The sequence below is a fragment of the Pseudochaenichthys georgianus genome, chromosome 3, assembly GCF_902827115.2.
Source record: "Pseudochaenichthys georgianus chromosome 3, fPseGeo1.2, whole genome shotgun sequence".
Lineage (NCBI taxonomy): Eukaryota > Metazoa > Chordata > Actinopteri > Perciformes > Channichthyidae > Pseudochaenichthys > Pseudochaenichthys georgianus.
In genome coordinates, this window is record NC_047505.1 from 38,362,888 (window position 1) to 38,380,754 (window position 17,867).

Sequence of the window (17,867 nt, forward strand, 5' to 3'; positions counted from 1 at the left end):
AGTTCAGAGGAAGGGGTTTGTCCTGGACATTTCGAATCATTTGATGCCAGAATAATATCAGGAGATCACATAATTAAATGAGTCAGCCCCAGATGGGTAGCAGAGCGATGAAGAAGCAGTGCAACACAGGTGTTACAGAAACAACCGACCAGTGATTAGGTTTTTTTTATTTTTATAAATGGTATTTTAATCAAATAGAAAATCAGTCATATGGTGGCAGGATCAGGTTTGTTTGACAACAATACAAGTTTTTCTCTTTCCTGCTGAAGTTCTTCCCTTTGCATCTGCAGCTCTTGCTTTTCACTCTTCAGCTCTTCTCTCTGTTTACTCAAGTATTTGGCTTCCTCCAGCTGTGCTTTCCTTAGTGACTCGATCTCCTCTCTTTCTGCAGCCGCTTCCCTGGCATTCCCCACCCGCAGCATCTCAAGCAGCTCCCTCTGATCCTCCAGAGCTCGAGCCTCCTGTCTCTGCGCTCGCCTCAGAGCTTCCATCAGCTCCTGCTCTCTCTTGAACATTTGTTTGTCTCCCTCTGATGCTCTTGAATCTTCCAATGCACCTGTAAGAGGGAAAGAGAAGGTTGCGTGTTTAATATATTTTCGATCTTGGCTACAATATAACCAAACATGTTAAATGTTAATAAACTGTTTAAGTGTGTAGCAGATGTATCTATCTAACTTTGATGCTGAGATACTTCAACTACTGAGAAAATGACAACACTTGTACTTATGTTGGTTAAATACACAAGTAATCAAATAATGTTCCAACTGGACATTTTACCTTCATATTTACTTATTTTACAGTTGGATTATAAAGGAAAGGTACAGAGACATATGTATAACATTCTTTCAAATGTTGATTAGATAAAACCAGGGGTGCATTTAACCTCAAAACATATTACTCAATACTTAGTCTACTGATAAATGAAGAGGTGGGTTTTGTTGTTTATTTGTAAAAACTACAAAAGTATATATTTCTTTAAAAAACAAACATTACCAGAACAGTGGGTCGTTGGCAATGTCGATGTGGCCCCAGTAACATTTGAGCCCCGTGATGAGTTGGGTCGATATTTCTGCTTGCCGTCTTCTAGCAGCTGAGTAAACACCGCTGGGTGTCTCTTCGACAGGTGCCGATGCAGGTTGCTGGTGCTGCGGCCGTCAGAGCACTGAATCTTCTTCATGCAGATGTGGCAACGCGCAGCATTTAAACTGTCCAGATGCTCGAAGTGCCTCCAAATTAAGCTGCGTTTATTCCGTGTAACTTGTACAGGGCGGTCATCACTCACTATGTGTCCAACTCCATCTTTGTCCAGGTAGATTTCACAAGGAGAATTAACGCCAGCTTCTTCTAATTTGTCAGATTCATCGGTTACCAGATCCAGGTCAGAGTCCACTAAAAAAAGGAAAATACAATTATATAAGAGAACTGCAACTAATGTTTCATTGCTGGTTACTATACAATATGATTTTATTTAAATAACTGGAAGAAGGGCTGTCTGTTGCAAGACCCGAAAAACCCAGTGACTCCAGGAAACAACACTGATGATGTGTTGGAGCATCAGAAGGTGTGTGTATTAACTGAACTACACACTCAAAAAGCAATGAGTTATAAAACATTACCAAATAACTTTCTCCGCTTCTCTGTCACACCAGCGGTCTTTGGTTGTGTTGATGTGCCCTCAGAAGCAGGTGAGCTCTGCTGCCTGTCTGCTAGGAGCTGAGAATACACTTCCGGATGTCTCTTTGAGATATGCCGATGCAGGTTGCCGGTGCTGCCGCCTTCAAAGCTCTGCAACTTTCTGCAAATGCAGCAGCGAGCAGATGAAGAACTGTCCGTCTCATCATAGTACCTCCAAATTAAGCTGCGTTTACTCCGTTTTACGCCAATTTTGACAGGGATGATATCACCCACTATGCATACATCTTGGTCCAGGTAGATGTCACAAGGAGAATTTACGCCAGCTTCATCTAATTTTTCAGATTCATCAGCTGCCAGATCCAGGTCCACTAAAAAAAGGGAAAATACAATTATATAAGAGAACTGCAACTAATGTTTCATTGCTGATTACTATTTAATGATTTTATTTAAATAACTGTTCCAAGAGAAAAAACGCCTTCAGACCATATCATGTTTTGTAAAAACAATATATTGACATATTTCACTTATTTGGCAAAAAAAGTTAGAATGAACTAACTTTTTCAACCTGCTTGCCCTTTGTGTTCTGTTAGACGCTTTTATCCAAAGCGACTTACATACACTCCATACTGTGGACAATACCCACAGGAGCGACTTGGGGTGGTGTGTTGCCCAAGGATACAACGACATGCTGACTGCAGTGGGGATTGAACTTGTGCTCCCCTGATCCTAAATTCAACGCACTAGACCACTGAGCCAAAGCGCCCACTTGAACACAGGCTGAGGTCTGATCAACCTCGGCCTGGTCGCCTGGAAGAGGGGCTGTCCTCCTGAAACACCCAGTGACTCCAGGAAACAACACTAATGATGTGTTCAAGTTTGAGCATCAGAAGGTGTGTGTATTAACTGAACTACACACACAAACAGCAATGAGTTATAACACATTACCAAATAACTTTCCCTGCTTCTCTGTCTCACCAGCGGTCTTTGGTTGTGTTGATGTGTCCTCAGAAGCAGGTGAGCTCTGTAAGTGCTGCCTGTCTGCTTGGAGCTGAGAAGACACTTCCGGATGTCTCGTTGAGATATGCCGATGCAGGTTGCTGGTGCTTCCGCCTTCAATGCTCTGCATCTTGCTGCAAATGCGGCAGCGAACAGATGAAGAACTGTCCATCTCATCGTAATGCCTCCAAATTAAGCTGCGTCTATTCCGTTTCTGTGTACGTTTGACAGGGAGGTCATCACTCGCCTCTTCAGGAGTTAGTTGTTTCACTAGAGCTCCATCTGCAATTTCCAGGATGCTTTTAATAGCTGCTCCATTCACAGTGGGGAAGCTGTATTGTTGTGCATCCCCCAAAGCCAGCTCCACTAAATAACAGGAAAACAGAAAGTTATTAATGCTGGAACTGAACATTTGCATTAATTGCAAACTAATTATTTCAGCACTAGAATGAAGATGAACATGCTTTTTATTTAAGGTGTATGACTGGAAAAGAACACGTTTTAATTTACTTTTTAACCGTTTTATGTTGCACATGATAGTGAATTGAGTGTAGAGTCAAATCAAAGTTGCTTTTCCACATTTCGAAATGTCTCAGGAGGAAAAGCATTGGTGTAAATAAAAACATAATGATGCCTCTTTTGTTGTTTACCTAATGTGAATTGCTGTTGTGTGCTCCCAGCAGCGTGTGAAATAGTTAACAAGGACATTATTTAGTTGTTTAATGTGAGTTAAAGGCAAGCATACCGAAAGTGATTTGTTTCGATTCCATCTTCTCGAAGGTCGACGGTTTGATAAAATGCCCAAAACAGCGCTTAATTTACGGACTGTGACTACCACTGTCCCCGGTGCTTCTTAACCCGGTATCGGTCTGAGAAATAGTGTACAAATATTCGTCTTTTTTAACTAAAATGTCGACTGTTAGCTTTTGTGTTTGGTTTATATCAGGGTTGCTAGTTGCTACTCATTGTCCCACAATGCATTGCTGCCATCGTCCTTAAGTCATATCCGGGGCGGGAATAGTCGGCTAGTTAGAGCTGTTTTTTTTCATGAGTTTTTGTCATAGATAGATGACTCACCCGCGCTGCTGGCCAATGGAGACCGACGTTGCCACAGGCAGGCAGCTCGCTCATTCATAACAGGCTTGTTTGAGACACATTGCGGCTCGCCTCGAAAGTAGACGAGAGTAGCCGATCGCAGCCGGGGGAGGTGTCCAAAAGCTCGCCTGAAGTCGGACAGCTCCGAGTCGGCTTCTTCTTCTTCTTCTTCATCTTCTTCTTTGCATTCTTCTTCTTCTTCTCTCGGTTTTTTGGCGGATTGCAAACAACTTTAAGGTGCATACCGCCACCTCCGGAGTCGGCTTGACTCGGTTTGCATTTATAAAGAATGCACACATGTGTTTAATCGTTAATGTCAGATATGTACTAAGTAAATACATTTGTTCCTGCTCAAGATTAGATTCAACTTTATTGTTATTGCACAGATTACAGGTACTGAGACAACGAAATGCAGTTTAGCTTCTAACCAGGTGCAACAAGCAGTAAAGTGAAAAGTAATGTACACCATCTACAGAATAAAATATAGAATGAATTGAATGATGAATAAACAGTGAGGGGTATGCATACACTAGATATCAGCCTGTGAGCAGTATGAACAGTGTGTATGAATATGCTAAGATATATAAAGTATGAAAACGGTAAGCAGTATAGTATAAAATATATAGATATTAATTTCATGATGATAAACATTGTGGAAAAATGGGAATGGATGTGGCGACGTAAAACTGACACAAAACAACAACACACTTTTGCCAGCCAATTGGAGAGTTTCATCAGCAGCACGTGGTAAAAACCACCAATGAGCGCTCAGCTCGAGATACCAGCGAGCCGTTTCCCATCAAGCATTTCGCTTCCGCAGCTCGTGGAGAGCAACTGCGTCAACTCGCCTCGCCTCGCTCTCAAGGCTGCGGGCGTCTTTGTCCCGCGAGATTTCAAAGTCTCATGTGGGCGAGCCTCCAGAGCAAGTCGGACAAAATAGAGGCTTCTCAATACTCAAATTTCCCCTCCTCGACTCCTCGACTCCTCGGTCCTCCGGTAGTGACCCGGAAATGAATTTCAGCGCGCCATTTTGAAGGACGTCTCATTTCTCTAAATGCACACCGAGGATCGAGCGTCGAGGAGGCTCTCTGGAGGAGCTATAACCGAGGATACACTGATGGTTCCTCCACGGCTCCTCCGCGGATGCATTTCCGGGAACGGTGGAGGCGTGACACACGGCCGGACTTATCTCAGCCAATGACAGCTCTGCATGCATCCCCTGGATATTATTTTAGAAACTGCTCTCATCGCAACGCGATGTTTACAGTGAGAACAGCTGTGAGGTCCTGCAGAAAGCAGAGCAGTGTGTAAAATAAATATCACTCAGTATAACAGACCTACTCTCTTTATTTGCTTTAGTTTAGTAGATATATACAAACAAAGAGTCGATATTTTTCTAAGAACATTTAGTGCTTCACATACTAAAATACACAACGGCTGTAGCCTGATTATGCTTTAGGAGCTTAGGTGTGTGTGTGTGTGTGTGTGTGTGTGTGTGTGTGTGTGTGTGTGTGTGTGTGTGTGTGTGTGTGTGTGTGTGTGTGTGTGTGTGTGTGTGTGTGTGTGTGTGTGTGTGTGTGTGTGTGTGTGTGGTACAGTGTGTAGGTATGTCCTGTACAGTGTGTGCGCAGATGCGGCGGACAGACAGGTCTCAGTTGGTTTGGTGTCCTCTGCTTACTTTTAATACTTGCAAATACAACTTTTGGCCCGTAATTTCAATTCCCCATTTCAGCGACCAGAGAGAGAGGGGGGGGGGGATATATCCAGTCTCTGATTGTGTTACGTTATTATGAGAGTGCTCTCATACTTTAAATTGCATATATTTATATAAATATATTTGTGTGTGTGTGTCCGCATCTGTAGCCTGTTATTGTCTCATTATACCGCACTCTCAATGAATTCAAGGTAAATATGTGGGGGAACAATGTTCAGCTGATCTAACAGAGATTATAAAATATGACAAAACACTCGACAGCTGATGCAGCTGTTGCCACGTAATAATGAACGGACGTCGCTTTAATATGACCGCTCAGAGGAGAGGAGTTCTCATTTCTTTAAACGTCTGCTGCTTCCCCTCCTCGGTCCTCCGCTCGCATCTCCTGTGGGCGGGACTAAGTCTCGAGGAGGGGAGTCGAGGAGGGGAAATTTGAGTATTGAGAAGCCTCTAATGTCTAACCATCATGCAACGCACTAGCAAGACGTTGATCGCAACTGCGCAGGTCTTGCTTGTCTCAAACAAGCCTAGTATTTGTTACGAACACAACCGATCTGTGAATGTCTATTAAACTCAAGCCCAGATAATTCTCCCATTTCAATAATACATTAATGGAATGGAATTTGAATACAATCTCTGTTTCCAAAATGTAATTTTAAAGTGCATTCTCTATGTGACCACGGTGGGGATATTTCACTTACCTACATCTGATATACTGTAGCCTATGTTGGATGTAGCCTAGTTTTTACATATTTAGTTTCTACAATCTGTATTTATGGTTTAACCTGTCCTGAACAACTAAATGTCAACCCTCATATCAAGCATCCTTTGGTTCCTACGTAGCTTTACTATAAATCAAGATGTTGAATTGATAGTGTTCAATCGTTTAAAAATGTGTTTTTAGAGCTGAACCTGCACTTTGAGAACAGGCACAGCTTAGTTATTTGCATCAAATGTTCAAAGTTGTTTCCAGAAAGCAAATCCTGTAAACCCTTTGACTGCAGCACAATGCTCCGATTCAGAGATGGTGACTATATGCTCTATGGAGATGAGGGAGGATGTAACACATTGCATTTTATTTGTGTGATAATGAGTACATATACGCCTACTGCCAGATCAGTATACAACACAACCAACACTGAGTCAAAGATTTGACTTGCTGAATATTTTGAATATGTGTTCAATACAAAAAAATGTATATGTTATCTTTACATAATTAATACACTTTCTGAACAAAGACAGTACATGAATACAACTGTATTTATTAAGGAAGTATCTGTCAGGCAAATGAAAAGTACAGTTTACCAACATAAATTGTGCTGAAAAAGCCATATTAAACACTAAAACTAAACAAGATAAATACTACAACAGAAATTCACATAAACAATGGGAAACTTTCTCCACACCAAGACATAAATAAATACAAAAACACTTCCTTATACAGACACGTGTTAAATTCATTTTCGCAGTGAGCCGGCTGGTAATAGCACCACACAGCATATTAAATATGTGGCAGCTGTATCTGTTATCAGTGCAAAGAACAAGAGAAAAAGAAGGAGGTGAAAACTTGGTTGGAATGTATTTTAATAGTGGTGGGTCGTCGAAAATCCTGCGGGAAAAGGTGATGTGTTTTATAAAGACACTTAATGTGAACTTGATTAATTACAAGCATTGTTAGGATAGTGTGAGGTAAGCGTGTTAGGTGCATGTTTCCTTATATGCAGATCCTGCGTGGGTCTAAGAAAGGAACAGACCAATACAACAAACAGCAGCCTGTTTCTGTCCTCACCTCCTGTCTCAGCAGGAGGAGCGCCGAGCCCAATATTATTCAGCAGTACTGAAATGCAGTGAGCGACTATAACAACTAAAAACTTAGCTTGGTCTGAGCAACATAGAGAGGCACACATTTACACTCTTGTGCACATCAGATCCAGTGGTTCTACTCAAAGAAAAGATCAGTAAGGTGTTCGGATGAAGGGCAGACTCCTCTCTCTTGATTTAAACATCTGTAATAACTTAAAATGCATAGATTGCATGAACAAAATCTTTCAAAAAGCATTCAAATAACTTCAATTGTTATCTCATGTAAACAAACCTTTTGACACACATTTTAAACTAAATCTAGTTGTTAAATATCCTAGGTCTTTGAATATCTAAAACTGTTGTCAGTATAACAATAAAAGGTTACTTATTTCTAGGATTCTAAGATTCATTGCGTTACTCCACCTAAAATCTTTCATTTGAGCATCAAATGCTCATCCTATAAATGCTTGACAGGTTAAAAGGTGGTAGTTTCCTTCCTTACTGAACGTTTGAATGGATCAATAGGTGGTGAGTTGTACCAGGTGAGCTACTGCTACTACTTCAACTCTGTCCATATGTTCCGTTTGTTCCAGAAGATGTTTATATAAAACATTATTAAAAACACTTGAAGTGTCACCCTCATTGAAGCTTCTTTAAGTAGTGTATCTGGAAATAGTCACATTTAAATGACTGAGCATACTGAACAGTTCATAATTTCAGCTCACCAAAACTGCTCTACCGACAGGATGTGTGACATCTGATATAAAGACTTAAGACTAGCCTTAGGAATCGGACATTTTGCAGGGGATTTATATAAATTAGACTTTTTAATGTTCAGTTTAACATAGCTTATTTTACTCAATCCCAACATCAAAACCTACAAGCCCCTCATTCATTCTTTAAAAGTATGCTTATTGTTACACAATCCAAAAAATAAAACTAAACAGTGCACAGCTCCATTATTCTATATTTTAATAGAGGCCGAGCTCGAAAAGAGCATCATTTGCATTGTGCCAGTCGCCACACTGCAAGCACTGAAAGAGTTTTGTTAGTCAAATCATCCTCATGCCCACTTCCTTTCAGAATAATGTGCTATTCATGTTGAAAATAAATTAACACCAACATACATCTATATGTACAATAAAGATTCACATGTTTTCTCAGTTGGACTGCACTTAAAGTTGTGTTTCAATTATAGCCAAACTATGAAATTGCGTTCCCTCCTGAGACGTGTTAGGTTGCAGCAACTTAACAGCTTTGTTAGTGCTGATACATAGCCATTAGACCATTATCTTGTAGTGTAATGTATAACTTTGGGAAACACTGAAACCACTCAAGGTCTGATGTCTCAAAATACAACCTGCATATAAGCGGCTGGTTCCACAAATGACAGAAATATGTCCACACAAGCTTCTTAAAGTGAGGATAAGCAAACGGTCGGACGTCCACTGCGAGGTTGTATTTTGCCTATCAAGGACTTTTTCTCCTGGCCAATATTTGACATAGGTGTGGTGCCTTGCCGACAGGAGACATATATCAACCTTATTTAAAGGGAACTTTTCAGGCATTGCTCCATGACTTTAGGCTCCAGTGATACTAAAAGCTGTGTCTACTTTTTGGCATGGTACAGATAATAAACATGTAAACGGCGCACAGGTAGATTTTGACACAGCTATAATAATATTTTCGGTTGAGAATCAGAATAATGGAGCTGAGGTCAACACATTTAGTGTACAAACAAATCATAACTGTGAGGGTACAAACATCCACAGCTTTGATTTCTAAAGCAAAAATAGTCTGCTCAAAATGTGGCAGAATGTGAAAATGCAAAATGTAAGTAGTCATGGTACATGTAAACTGCCTCAGCAGCTGACAGAAAGGAGAAACATTCAGAGGCCGACCGTCGGACACATGTAGTAGTTGCACTGGGTTTATAAATAGATTCAGTTCTTATTTCTCTGCAGAGCCTCACACAGGTTGTGATTGGGATCTGGCTCCTGACTCATGATCTCAACACACTCCCACTCTCCACTACAGCTGGACCGCTTCACTGCCTCCACCACGGTCTGCACGTACAGACCATCTTCAAATGTCGGTGCCATGGCGACTGGTCCTCGTGCCCATGACCTGCGCTCCTCATGAGCCTGAAAAGACTCTCTCAGTGCCTTCACCATGGAGCTGAGCCCCTGCAGGTGAGGCAGGGTCATCTCTTTCACCTCTGGCCCCACCCACCCACTGTCGCCTAGCAACAGCTCCTCGCTTTTACTCCCATTGCGCTGGCCATATAGCTCTGTCCCCCTGGCAACCAGTCTCCCACTGGATCCGACTACCATTACTTCGTGCACAAATGACCCCGGCATGTTGAAGTTCAGGGTGACGGTGCAACAAACGCCGCCCGAGCGAGACCCGGTTCCACCCATCAACATCTGGAAGAAGCAGAAATCGTCGCTGGTGACGCGGCGGATGCCTCGGATCAAACCATTTTGTTGTACAAAGGTCCGCAATAAGCCATGAACACGATGGGCTCGTTCACCCGTCAGGTAACTTAAAAGGTCAATGACGGAGGAGCCGACGGTGTGCAGTCCGCCTCCGCCCATCAGCTCCTCACACGTCCAGCCGTACGCCTGATCCAGGAGGCTGGGGCCATACACACGCACATCACACACCTGCATCTCGCCAACATATCTCTCCACCAGCAGCTGGCGCATTGCTGCGAAAGCTGGCAGGAAGCGCAGGGTATTACCCATAATGCTGAGCAGCTGTGGGTAGTATCTGGCAGCAGTCACCATCTTGAAGGAATCCACAGCGGTTGCAGCTTTCTCACACAGAACATTCTTACCTATACCTGCAGGGAGAGAGAGACAGGAAGGGTTTATACTTATCTCTGAACAAATTACTGAGTGCAATTACTAGAATTTAACTTTAACAAAATACAATATGTCACCCCACAAACTTTTTAATGATTTTTTGGTTGTATTGGAAAAACAGTAACAAAAAGATTGAACAACTAATTTATTTTTAATTAATCTGGTTATCTTTGTGTTGATTACGAGGGTTCCTAATCAGATTTGTTCTATGCCTCTCTAAACTGCATTTGTTCGTTTTGAAGTTGCAACCGAGTGTGTATTAAATATGATTTGAAGCTGTAGGCTGGACTTGATATGTCCGTGCTCGGGCACCCTGTGGAGTCGATTGCTTTAAATACTATTACCCCTCAGTTCCTGGAGATTGGTATGAATAAACAAAGAACTCAACATTCTCATGCAGCCACATCGATAGCACAGAGGGTGTGTATGGCTTTTATATATGGAGATTGGCGGCCTTGGGAGTAGTGCCGTTGATAAATACTTTGGTGGGGAATTACTCAGGAAGTTGCAACTAAAACAGGAAGCTGAGGTCAACCCTCAGGAATTCCATCAGATACAGTAAGATAACTTTATAGATCTAGTCTCCTCTGATAAGGAAATGTGTTTGCTATGTTTCCTTCAATGAGCTGCTAACAGATGTAAAATGTGGTTAAGTTTTAATCCATAAGGATTTTCTTTTTCGTCCCTCAAAATGCTATTTTCCCTGTGGTTACGGCTATGATTGTCATTAATCACATCACTAGGATAAACCCTGAAGAATAGGTTACAGAAAAATGCAGCCATTTTTAGTTTTCGGAGAGTACTGTCATTACAGTCAAAAATGTTAAATCTGTTCCAGAGCCGACCCACCAGGCCCAGCTGGGTCAAGTCACGTTAACTGTCTGTATTTGTAGAGGATTTTAGTAGTTAACTGTTATATAAGATCTGAAGCTGGTGTTTAGGAAGTAAACTTTTTTTGTAATCATTAAGTTAAACAAAAACCGTTGAACCGTTGTATGTAAAATAAAAATTGTGCAGCAGCCATCCTGTATGTATTTATTATGGCTTGTGATAGAGTGACTGCATGCTTATATGTTTTGCACTCGTGTTTAGTGCAAAAGTGCCCAAGGTTTTTGGACAGGATAGCATGATAAAAGTAAGTGTGTGACTTCTTACCCAGTGCTTTGACAGCAATCTGCCTTGTCATTGAGGGTGGAATATAGATGCAAACAAGGTCGACGTCTTGGTGCAGCAGGACGTCATCAGATCGGCTGGTGTGGAACGGGATGCCGAGCTCCTTTGCCAGGCAGCCTGCCTCCTCTTCGCTTTTCCCCCAAACTGCATGGACCTCAAAGCCTTCAGCTTTCAACAGCGGTACCAGCACTCGGGCTGTGCTGCCCGTGCCAAATACACCGACTCCTGGCAACATGGCAGTGCCACTCAGTGCGACCTTACGTGCGAACCATAGCCAGCCTCAACAACATCCCAAGAGCATACAATTCACTTTCCTCTCATGTCATGTTTTTGGAAATTAAGATTGTACCTGTAAAAATAAAAAGGAGGTAAATAATATGTCACATTGACTTAATCTGCAATATGTGTAAAAAAAATTGTTTTATGCTGTTGCCTAAAGATGGGCAATAATGCTGTGCACACTCGTCCATGTTAACACATTCACTGTTCATTCAAAGTAGTTAATGTTGAATTTAAGACCAGACATTATAGGATAATTGATCTATTTCACATTATTACGATAACCAAAACCAGTACAGTAACTTGTCTCTTTTTGCACAATATCTATTATCTCCAGTGACTGTATCAACAAACAGGACAAACATGTCTAATGGAGGTGTGACCAGTTTCTCCCATCAGCCGTCTCCGATAGTTACTTGCATTGTGTCCTGCTACATAGTTAACATGCCATTCCTCAGTTGATCCACACCCACCTAAAGTCAACGACACCTCTACCTCTGTAGAGCCACGGATGTCTGTGTGTTTGACGCTATCCAGGTTAAACACTTATTCAGTGGTGTGAATGTACAACAACTTGAACACAGAACAGCATAGTTCATCAACAACGTATCTAAATGACATGATATATAGATATAAAAATGACTTGTGATATTATTGTATTCCTTATCTCCTAACACAACCTTTGTTGACTTTCTAAACTAACTGTTATGAATATGCAACTATAGTGTGCATTTCAGCCTATGAAAGTGCTGTTAGTGGGGTTTGTATGGCGGAGCACCTGCCACACCATTATCTCTTTTGAGAAGTAGGGTGGGGGGGAACAGCTCTTCGTTGGCTGAGTTCTAATGGGGTTGTAAAAAAGAGACTATACATGGTTTGTCTATTTATAATACTGGGAATATACATGTATGGGAGAAGATATGACGGTGACATTAAAATACTGGCTGGCAGGGGCAGCTTGTCGCCATGCCTGTACAACCACAGACTGATAATGGCACCTGCATTACCTGTGTTAACCTTAAGAAACATATGGTCTGCATTTATCACACTGGATCACCTCGGGTTGTAAACAGCCAAACAAACACATTTACCAGGTTTTCTCTCACACAGACAACACTGAAAGTAACCTAGCCTTGCTGCTATTTGTTAATCAGATAAGAAAATAATAACGCACACAATACTGCTGTTGGGATCAAAAGTACTTTGGCTGTAGCTATATTTAACAATACCACTTACTTGTGCGAAGTGGCCACTACTTTGAACAGTCTATAGGAGTGTGATGGTGGATAGCTAGTGTCCACACACACTTAGCTAACATTAGCTAGCATGTTCAGCTAGCCAGCCGCAAAACGAGACCAAAAAGCCCCCGATAAACAAAGCTACTTTACAGAGTTAATATCTAGAGATAAGTCGTCTAACTGTCTTTGAACTTGGCTTGATAAAAACCCATCATATGAGTAAAATGTGCTACCTACTGTATGAAGCAGGACAACATGAACAGCGGTTGAAGGTGCTCCGCCGGGCGCTGCCCAGTTGCTAGTGGTAACTTCAGTAGCAACGGCAGGACTGTGGGGAGGACCAGAGATACTACAAGAGGTAGAAGATGTCTCACCAGCGGAGAATCAAGGGAAAGTTACACCTCAAAATTATGGCTTTAGCCTTACGCACATTAATACTAAATATACGCAAATGTGCTCCCTGTGGAACTTGTTATTATATCGATTAAAGGCAAATAACTAAAACATAACATGGATTAATTATGTGACTATGTGCCACGAAATGCGCTTGCTGTCTCTGTAAATTCTTGCTCTACAATTTGCTGTTTCAGAAGACAATAACATAACACTTGAAACATAACACAGTATCCAGGAATAAAATGATGCTGTTTGGTAAGTCAATACAAAAAATGTACGCAAAATATTGCAAAATATTGCAAACTGCTATTTGTTTTTCGAATGTTTAATATGCGAACTAGGACATTTTTATTAAAAGTAGTTTTATTATTCACGGAAATAAAATAATGTGGTCATCATGTTCTATGTGCCTGTATTATAATTAGCATAAATAAATTGATTTATACATGCAAAAATAAAGATAATTGAATTCCTTTTCGACTAACTTATTTTAGAAGAACAAGAAGAGACGAGTGACATCTCTTTTAGTTTTAGGCATTATAGATGACCATAGCTTAGATGGCATTATTTTTTTATTACATTACTCTTATTGTTTAAGAATCATTTAAATTATAAAACACCATCATTTATATCACCGATTAACAGGTATAAAAGGAACAGAAATAGACCATGCTGATGGTTTTCTGATTTGTCAGACCTTTTAATTAAAAATAAAGTTACATTTAATGACTTAGCTGGTGAAAATTAGGGTTAATTTGAGACCACATTTGATTGCATCATAGCTATACAATTTAACAATGAGAATATTTAAGACTAATCCTCTGTCCAGATCGTTTTCACTTGTAAAGGAAATCACCTGTACATTGATTTGACCCACAAGCTTTACCCACGCTGGCCAGTAGGGGCACTCGTTTTCTAACGGACCTGCAGGGGGAGCGCAAGGAATTCTGGGACTTTTAGTTCTCAGCAGAGGACGGTTGGCTTGATAACACCGCGAAGAACAAAACGAGACATTTACCACCGAAAATAAAACGCCAGCCTCAATTTCATCATAAATACAAGCTCTACATGCTTGGAGTCCGGATAAATACCGGTGGATTTAGCGGTCGTAAGAAGAAAAGCAGCTCACTTTTGGTGAAAAATAAACAGGAAGTTGTTAGCGTTGTGGGACGTGTAGTTCCGCTTGTAGGCCACTGAGCTTCATTACAACGCATTGAAAAAAGAAACAATAATTAAATAAGCTAAACTTCACCCCGACGACCGTGCTCTAAAGCCTAGGCGTTGAAGCAAACATGCCCGGTTTTACATGCTGTGTCCCGGGCTGCTACAACAACTCGCACCGGGACAGGGACCTGCGCTTCTACACGTTTCCCAAAGACAGCACGCTGAGGGAGCTGTGGCTGCGGAACATCTCCCGGGCCGGGGTCAGCGGCTGCTTCAGCACCTTCCAGCCCACCACCGGGCACCGGGTCTGCAGCGTGCACTTCGCCGGCGGGAGGAAGACCTACACCATCAGAGTGCCATCCCTCTTCCCTCTGCGGGGGGTCAATGAGCGCAGGAGCCGGAGGGGCAGAGGCAGGAAGGTGTCAGCGTCGGGGGCTGCTGCACCCGGTGCAGCCCCCTCCGGGCTATTGATCTCCAGGGTGCTGGGCAGTGTGGCGGCGGAGGGAGCCGAGGGCACCACCGGAGGAGAGGCGAGTGATGACAGCAGCATCACCGTGGTGCAGATAGGGCAGAACGGGGAGTACCTGGGCACGGCGCGGCTCCCCGCACAGACAGAGGGGACATGTTACACGGAGCCCATCACCGAGGAGTTCATCGGGGACGACCTGTCGGAAACCGGGTCGCACCTGGCGGCCGTGCAATACGTGAGTGTGACCAGCAGCCCGCTGGACCACTCGTACTCGCTGACCACCGGCACCACGTCGGCCGAGCTGCTGCGGAAGCTGAACGAGCAGCGGGACATCATCGCGCTGATGGAGGTGAAGATGAAGGAGATGAAAGCGACCATCCGCCAGCTGCGGGTCGCCGAGGCCAAGCTGCAGGAGGAGGTGCGCGAGCGGGACCGGCTGCTCTACGGGAACTCCGTGGCCTTAAGCGTCCGCAAGAACATCTGAAGGGTGCATATCACCGGAGAGGACCCGTTACAGAGACAGACTAACGGATATGACACCGATCCAACCCTATTTTGTATAAAACTACGAGCGATGACAATTTATTTTCGAGAGGTCGAGCTAACTTTTCGTAGGCCTGTATTGAAAAAGTTGACAGGCTAGTTCATGTAGTCGAGCTTATATTAAAAACATGCACAGTGCACTATTGGCCGGTTCCCAACCAGGATCAATATTACATATGTTGTTCAATCAAACAAGAATCATAGTATGCACAGACTGACAAGAGAGCAGGGTTATACATGTGTGACGTGACTGATGAGGAGGATGCTCTCAACTGCCTAGTTATGTAGAACGTTTTTCTTTTTAAAAGTTATTTCCTTACTTGAGATTTTGAATTAGGAGCTTGTAGCAGAAACATCTAGTAGATTTGCAGAGGTAAACTATGCCAAGATTGCGCATCTATAGGATTTTCTGTATACAAAACACTATTCTTGGCACACTTGGGTGTTAGTCAATGAAGTACAGCTCTACCATGACTTTATCTGAGTTGCCTTTAAAGATAGCTTAAGATGCTTTCCCTTGATATGTGTTGATATAAGACATTTGATCATCAAGGAACCGACTTTAAGGAATTATTTCAAACTTGAAGGCACTCAAACAATGTCATCTTATTAAATTATGTTTCTTGAAGACATGCATTAAGTTACATTTGCTCAACGTCTTGTTTTTAAGGAAGTGAAGTACAAAGAAAAACATTTTCTCAACATACTTTATGCAACTTGAACATGTTAATGTCTGCGCCCCCAAGGTTATTCTGCAGCAGCTCCTGCTTATGTCAGTGTGTTTCATGTGTGTGGTGTTTTTCACACAGGAGTTAAGTGGCTGCATTTCTTTGTCCTTTCATACGTGTATTATGCACAGGATGATACCTACATTTAAGATTGTTGAACTTAGTTCACAGCTATATGCTTTGCTCCTTTTTTGAAGTAAATTTCATTTTAAAATAACGTTGATTCACATTGAATATTTCCAACTTCATTAAGTTTGTCATGATTTTGTCCAGGCAGCGTCCCAGTAACACTTGCTTTCACCTTCAAGTGGGGAAGGTTTAAGCTATCATCTTCATCTGTCTGTGTGTCGACGGCTTGGATGGTCCTTTGCTTGATTGTTACTCATATTAAAAAATGAAACATCTTAATGTGATTGTAAAACTGTTCTACAGTTACTTCACCTAAACTTGAAACGTGTCCTTTGAACCCGTGCTGTGTGTCGCAGGAAACCGAGAGAAAGGAATAGGGATGAATGAACAGACAGCATCGGATAGAGCGAGGATCCAGATCCTAATCTCATCTGGATTTCTTTTTTTTTTTACTCCCCACAGTGTTGCATAACGCCTTAATCCATCGCTGTCGATCACATTGACCAGTTCTGTGTCTCTCTTTTAGGCTGCTGCCATTTAACCAAGCTGTCTTTACATTTAGGCCAAGCAACAGCTTCTCGTGTCAGATTTAGTTGTCGTTTGAGCGTAATTGTGTAATGTGAATGAAGTAAACACGTGTAATATGTAATCCTTAAAATCCAGTGTGTGACACCACACTATACACGCAGTATATCCGTGCCTGCTCAAACGGTGGCCATTACATCAAATCCCTTTAATTAATATTGCTGACCAAAATATATTTGTCTGCTTTTCATAGGAACAGCATTGATTAGTCAACTCATTATTATGATTGACAGAAACAAAAAATGCAGACGTCGTCTTGCCTATTTTTCATGTGAAATAGCCTCTCAAATACGGAGATTTCCTGCTTTTCTCTGTTCTATATCCAATTATCTGAACACCTGCAGAATTATTTTCTAAATACTCTTTCAATTGAGGGATTGTCTGCTGATAAAACCTTCTCTTTTGCTATTTTATAGGTAATAAAAAGCTTAATTAGGAAGACATCTTTTATTGGTTACGAGAAACTATTAAAACAAGTCAAGAAAATAGTGTTCACTTGATTGAAGATAATAATATTGATACTGCCGATTCTATCATAAATCGCCTACAAAAATAAACGTTTTATACTTTACAGGAAGTGAATTATGGGTTAACTACTGTGACATATCAAGCAGTTGTCACACAACCATGTTTTTTGGGAAACGACCCTCATGCTCCACTCTTCTTGGCTTATCAAAAGGTAAGACTGGAAATAATACATTAGGTTTAATGTATTAGGGCTGGGCAATTATCCTATACGATAATATCAATTATTTCAATAGAGTTGTGTCGTAGGTTGACTTGTAATGATTTCACTTTACTGTACTATTGCTTCTCTTTTATATAAATGTATCTTAAATAATCATCTATATGAAATGAAATCCAAAGTTACAGACACACTGTATACACAAATATTTTCCCCACAAGAAAATCAATAAGGCCTTGCAACCAAACTACTGCACAAAACTAGGAGGCCAGGGGAGTCAGGACGCCCATAATCACCAACAAACTACAAAAGCCCTCACGGCTGAAATAGCTTAATAAATGTGATGAATGACTCTATATTTCACACAC

At 41.7% G+C, this 17,867-nt stretch overlaps 3 protein-coding genes across 3 annotated transcripts; 1 reads left to right on the plus strand and 2 right to left on the minus strand.

Moving 5' to 3' along the window:
• Positions 1-150: 150 nt before the first annotated feature.
• On the minus strand, positions 151-3,904 carry LOC117468200 (uncharacterized). The gene is made up of 5 exons (XM_034112241.2): positions 3,709-3,904; positions 2,611-2,997; positions 1,617-2,003; positions 994-1,389; positions 151-556 (listed from the first exon to the last, which is right to left on the minus strand). Exons 1-5 carry the CDS (start codon positions 3,764-3,766, stop codon positions 207-209), a joined length of 1,578 nt encoding a protein of 525 aa, XP_033968132.1. The 5' UTR covers positions 3,767-3,904; the 3' UTR covers positions 151-206.
• A 2,596-nt stretch (positions 3,905-6,500) lies between these two features.
• On the minus strand, positions 6,501-13,363 carry gfod2 (glucose-fructose oxidoreductase domain containing 2). The gene is made up of 3 exons (XM_034112266.1): positions 13,038-13,363; positions 11,266-11,632; positions 6,501-10,088 (listed from the first exon to the last, which is right to left on the minus strand). Exons 2-3 carry the CDS (start codon positions 11,516-11,518, stop codon positions 9,187-9,189), a joined length of 1,155 nt encoding a protein of 384 aa, XP_033968157.1. The 5' UTR covers positions 11,519-11,632; positions 13,038-13,363; the 3' UTR covers positions 6,501-9,186.
• A 497-nt stretch (positions 13,364-13,860) lies between these two features.
• On the plus strand, positions 13,861-17,151 carry thap11 (THAP domain containing 11). Its single transcript, XM_034079859.2, has one exon. The coding sequence runs from the start codon at positions 14,489-14,491 to the stop codon at positions 15,311-15,313; it is 825 nt and encodes a 274-aa protein (XP_033935750.1). The 5' UTR covers positions 13,861-14,488; the 3' UTR covers positions 15,314-17,151.
• Positions 17,152-17,867: the final 716 nt, after the last annotated feature.